Source organism: Oncorhynchus kisutch, linkage group LG30 (assembly GCF_002021735.2).
Source record: "Oncorhynchus kisutch isolate 150728-3 linkage group LG30, Okis_V2, whole genome shotgun sequence".
NCBI lineage: Eukaryota > Metazoa > Chordata > Actinopteri > Salmoniformes > Salmonidae > Oncorhynchus > Oncorhynchus kisutch.
Window position 1 is genome coordinate 44615906 of NC_034203.2, and position 5000 is coordinate 44620905.

The 5000-nt window shown below is 47.0% G+C and overlaps 1 protein-coding gene across 1 annotated transcript in view; it reads right to left on the reverse strand.

Annotated features, from left to right (window-relative positions):
- LOC109880607 (receptor-type tyrosine-protein phosphatase mu-like) overlaps window positions 1–5000 on the reverse strand; it is a 432469-nt gene that overhangs the window by 12626 nt on the left and 414843 nt on the right. The window contains 1 exon segment of the mRNA XM_031810129.1: window positions 4883–4980. Within this exon segment, the coding sequence (XP_031665989.1) occupies window positions 4883–4980 (98 nt within the window).

A 5000-nucleotide genomic window follows, 5' to 3' on the forward strand; every position in this document is an offset into this window, starting at 1 on the left:
CAGAGATAGTGGATGGTAACACTATAATGATCTACCAGAGATAGTGGATGGTAACACTATAATGATCTACCAGAGATAGTGGATGGTAACACTATAATGATCTACCAGAGATAGTGGATGGTAACACTATAATGATCTACCAGAGATAGTGGATGGTAACACTATAATGATCTACCAGAGATAGTGGATGGTAACACTAATATGATCTACCAGAGATAGTGCCATGAATCAACCTGGGGTGTAATCGTTAGTTCAAACCCAAGCAAGAGAGCACTAAAGCAAGAATTTCTATTGGACAAATTCAGGTAGGTCCCTCCCAGTTTCATTCCGTTCGTTTCCATTTTGAAATGTTTTGAAACGGAACATCAGTAATAAAGCACTTTGACGAGGGTGGAGACCAAACAATATGACCTCATCGTGAGGGGCAGTTAGTCACGGGGCAGCCTACCCACATCCACACTACGTATTCCGTGCAATTGTAAATGAAAATATAACAAATCCGCCATGTGGTGTTATAGAAAATCTTGCATTTTTAAAGCAAGCTTGCTTAAATTCTAGACATTTTGCCATGGGGCGAAGAGCAGATTTTGTAACTAATTTAATGCAATTCTACTCATTCAGCCGTGGGGAGGAGAACAAAATCAGATGTTTTACAGCTCATTTCCTGTAATTATACACATTTTTCTATGAGGTGGAGAGAAATGTGAGACTGACCAACAAAATCCCCCCCCGGGCCGGTGAATCCACCACGATTACTTCGTTTAGATAGTAATTAAAACATGTTAGGGCTAATTGACGGACTACCGGTGACACACAACTACATTTAGAAATTTCACTATTTAGAAATGTCACTATTTAGAAATGTCACTATTAGAAATGTCACTATTACAAATGTCACTATTTAGAAATGTCACTATTCTACCTAGCAACAGCCAGTTGAGGCCCTGACTAAGTCGGACCACCGGTACATATCAGCAGATCAATGCTGAAGTGTGTGTACCACGCATGTGTGTGTGTGTGTGTGTGTGTGTGTACTTGATTCAGTAAAGGAGCCATTGACTTTGTAATTTAGGTACCCTATAACTCTTAAGTCTCCACAAACAGACCACTCAATAACAAGTTACAGCACTCCTATCTACTGTAAAGACAGCCAGGAGAGACCGTTTCTGCTCTGAGGAACATCACTCAGTCTGTCTGTTCGCCTGTCTTTCTGTCTGTTCGCCTGTCGGTCCGCCTGTCTGTCTGTCTGTTCGCCTGTCTGTCCGCCTGTCTGTCTGTCTGTCTGTTCCATGGGTCCTGTCTGTTCTGTTCTGTTCTGGTCCTGTCTGTTCTGGTCCTGTCTGTTCTGTTGGTCCTGTCTGTTCTTGTCCTGTCTGTTCTGGTCCTGTCTGCTCCGTTGGTCCTGTCTGTTCTGGTCCTGTCTGTTCTGGTCCTGTCTGTTCTGGTCCTGTCTGTTCTGTTCCTGTCTGTTCTGGTGGTCCTGTCTGTTCTGTTGGTTCTGTCTGTTCTGTTCTGTCTGTTCTGGTCCTGGTCCTGTCTGCTCCGTTGGTCCTGTCTGTTCTGTGCTGTCTGTTCTGTCTGTCCTGTTCTGGTCCTGTCTGTTCTGTCGGTTCTGTCTGTTCTGTTGGTTCTGTCTGTCCTGTTCTGTTCTGTTCTGTTCTGTCTGTTCTGGTCATGTCTGTTCTGGTGGTCCTGTCTGTTCTGTTGGTTCTGTCTGTTCTGTTCTGTTCTGGTCCTGTCTGTTCTGTTGGTCCTGTCTGTTCTTGTCCTGTCTGTTCTGGTCCTGTCTGCTCCGTTGGTCCTGTCTGTTCTGGTCCTGTCTGTTCTGGTCCTGTCTGTTCTGGTCCTGTCTGTTCTGGTGGTCCTGTCTGTTCTGTTGGTTCTGTCTGTTCTGTTCTGTCTGTTCTGGTCCTGGTCCTGTCTGCTCCGTTGGTCCTGTCTGTTCTGTGCTGTCTGTTCTGTCTGTCCTGTTCTGGTCCTGTCTGTTCTGTCGGTTCTGTCTGTTCTGTTGGTTCTGTCTGTCCTGTTCTGTTCTGTCCTGTTCTGTTCTGTCTGTTCTGGTCATGTCTGTTCTGGTGGTCCTGTCTGTTCTGTTGGTTCTGTCTGTTCTGTTCTGTTCTGTCTGTTCTGGTCCTGTCTGTTCTGTTGGTCCTGTCTGTTCTTGTCCTGTCTGTTCTGGTCCTGTCTGCTCCGTTGGTCCTGTCTGTTCTGGTCCTGTCTGTTCTGTTAGTTCTGTCTTTCCTGTTCTGTTCTGTCTGTTCTGGTCCTGTCTGTTCTGTTGGTCCTGTCTGTTCTTGTCCTGTCTGTTCTGGTCCTGTCTGCTCCGTTGGTCCTGTCTGTTCAGTTGGTTCTGTCTGTCCTGTTCTGTTTGTTCTGTTGATCCTGTCTGTTCTGTTGCTCCTGTCTGTTCGGTTGGTCCTGCCTGTTCTGTTCTGTTCTGTCTGTCCTGTTCTGTTCTGTCTGTCCTGTTCTGTTGGTCCTGTCTGTCCTGTTTGTTCTGTCTGTTCTGTCTGTCAGTTCTGTTCTGTCTGTTCTGTTGGTCCTGTCTGTCAGTTCTGTTCTGTCTGTTCTGCTGGTCCTGTCTGTCAGTTCTGTTCTGTTGGGCCTGTCTTTCAGTTCTGTTCTGTCTGTTCTGTTGGTCCTGTCTGTTCTGTCTGCCCTGTTCTGTTCTGTCTGTTCTGTCTGTCCTGTTCTGTTCTGTCTGTTCTGTTCTGTCTGTCCTGTTCCGTTCTGTCTGTTGGTCCTGTCTGTCAGTTCTGTTCTGTCTGTCCTGTCTGTTCGGTTGATCCTGCCTGTTCTGACTGTTCTGTTCTGTCTGTCTGTCTGTCTGCCTGCCTGCCTGTCTGTCTGTCTGTCTGTCTGTCTGTCTGTCTGTCTGTCTGTCTGTCTGTCTGTCTGTCTGTCTGTCTGTCTGTCTGTCTGTCTGTCTGTCTGTTAATTCTGTTCCTCTGGTATGTCTGTTATGTTGGTCCTGTTTGTTTTGTCTGTTCTCTTCTGTCTGTTTTGTCTGTTATGTTCTGCTTGTCTGTCCATCTGTCTGTCTGCCTGTTCGTCTGTCTGTCTGTCTGTCTGTCTGTCTGTCTGTCTGTCTGTCTGTCTGTCTGTCTGTCTGTCTGTCTGTCTGTCTGTCTGTCTGTCTGTCTGTCTGTCTGTCTGTCTGTCTGTCTGTCTGTCTGTCTGTCTGTCTGTCTGTCTGTCTGCCTGATGGTGTGGTGTCTGTGTAGTATCTGTAATCTCCTGCTACAGATGCAGTCTACAGTAACCTCAGTCATTCAGTCAGTGAATCAGTCAGTTAGTCAGACGGTTGGTCGCCTCAACGCCTCCAATATAACGAACGCCATCAATCAGTTTCCTCTCACTTCACAATTATCTGATCGAGGGATGGGGTGAGGGGGGGGGGGGGATGGCGTCTGGCAGAGATAGGGACACATGGCTCACTAAGTCCGAAAGCAACTTACCAGACGGCATTACGGTACACACGTACGGTAGCTTGCGAAAGTATTCCCTCCCTTGGCATTTTTTTTGTGCCTTACAATCTGGAATTAAAATAAGATTTTGGGTTTTGTCTCATTTCGATTTCCACAACATGCCGACCACTTTGAAGATGCAAAATGGTTTTTTATTGTGAAACAAACAAGAAATAACAGTAAACTTGAGCGTGCATAACTATTCACCCCCCCCAAAGTCAATACTTTGTAGAGCCACCTTTTTCAGCAATTACAACTGCAAGTTTCTTGGGGTATGTCTGTATAAAATTGGCACATCTAGCCAGTGGGATTTTTGTCCATTCTTCAAGGCAACACTGCTCCAGCTCCTTCATGTTGGATGGGTTCCAAAGGTGTACAGAAATCTTTAAGTCATACTATAGATTCTCAATTTGATTGAGGTCTGGGCTTTGTTTCCCCTTAAACCATTCGAGTGTTGCTTCAGCAGTTTGATTAGGGTCATTGTCCTGCTGGAAGGTGAACCTCCTTCCCAGTCCCTGCCGATGAAAAACATCCCCGCAGCACAATGCTGCCACCACCATGCTTCACTGTGGGGATGGTGTTTTTGGGGTGATGAGAGGTGTTGGGTTTGTGCCAGACATAGCGTTTGCTTTGATGGCCAAAAAGCTCAATTTTAGTCTCATCTGACCAGAATACCTTCTGCCATATGTTTGGGGAGCCTCCCACATGCCTTTTGGCGAACAATGGCAATGGCTTTTTTCTGGCCACTCTTCCGTAAAGCCCAGCTCTGTGGAGTGTATGGCTTAAAGTGGTCCTATGGACAGATACTCCAATCTCCGCTGTGGAGCTTTCCTTCAGGGTTATCTTTGGTCTCTTTGAATAGTTTTGCAAGGCCTGTCTGTCCTGTACACAGGCCGAGTCTCAAATAGAACAAAACACTAGCAAATGGAACAGGGTGTAAAAGACGGCCTAACGGGGAACAGTGGGGTTAACTGCCTTGTTCAGGGGCAGAATGACAGATTTGTATCTTGTCAGCTCGGGGATTCAATCCAGCAGACTTTTCGGTTACTGACCACTAGGCTACCTGCCAACCTGCCACTCTGACCACTAGGCTACCTGCCAACCTGCCACTCTGACCACTAGGCTACCTGCCAACCTGCCACTCTGACCACTAGGCTACCTGCCAACCTGCCACTCTGACCACTAGGCTACCTGCCAACCTGCCACTCTGACCACTAGGCTACCTGCCAACCTGCCACTCTGACCACAAGACTACCTGCCGACCCTAATAATAAGTGTGGTCAGGGCTAGAAGGTGACGTTTCGTAGCAGGTTAGGAGAATTAATGTGGCTTTTTTTAAACATTTAATTTGACCAAAGCTGTATCTAGCCACGACCAATACGAACCCTACGTAGGAATGACGTCACAATACTCACCCTGCCCACTTCAACCAGGTTGGTGACCATGACGATAGCAGCAGTGTTCTCCTGCCACACCATCCCCCAGAAGTCAAACACCGTCTCCTGCATGGGACCTGGTAAGGGAGGGGGGGGG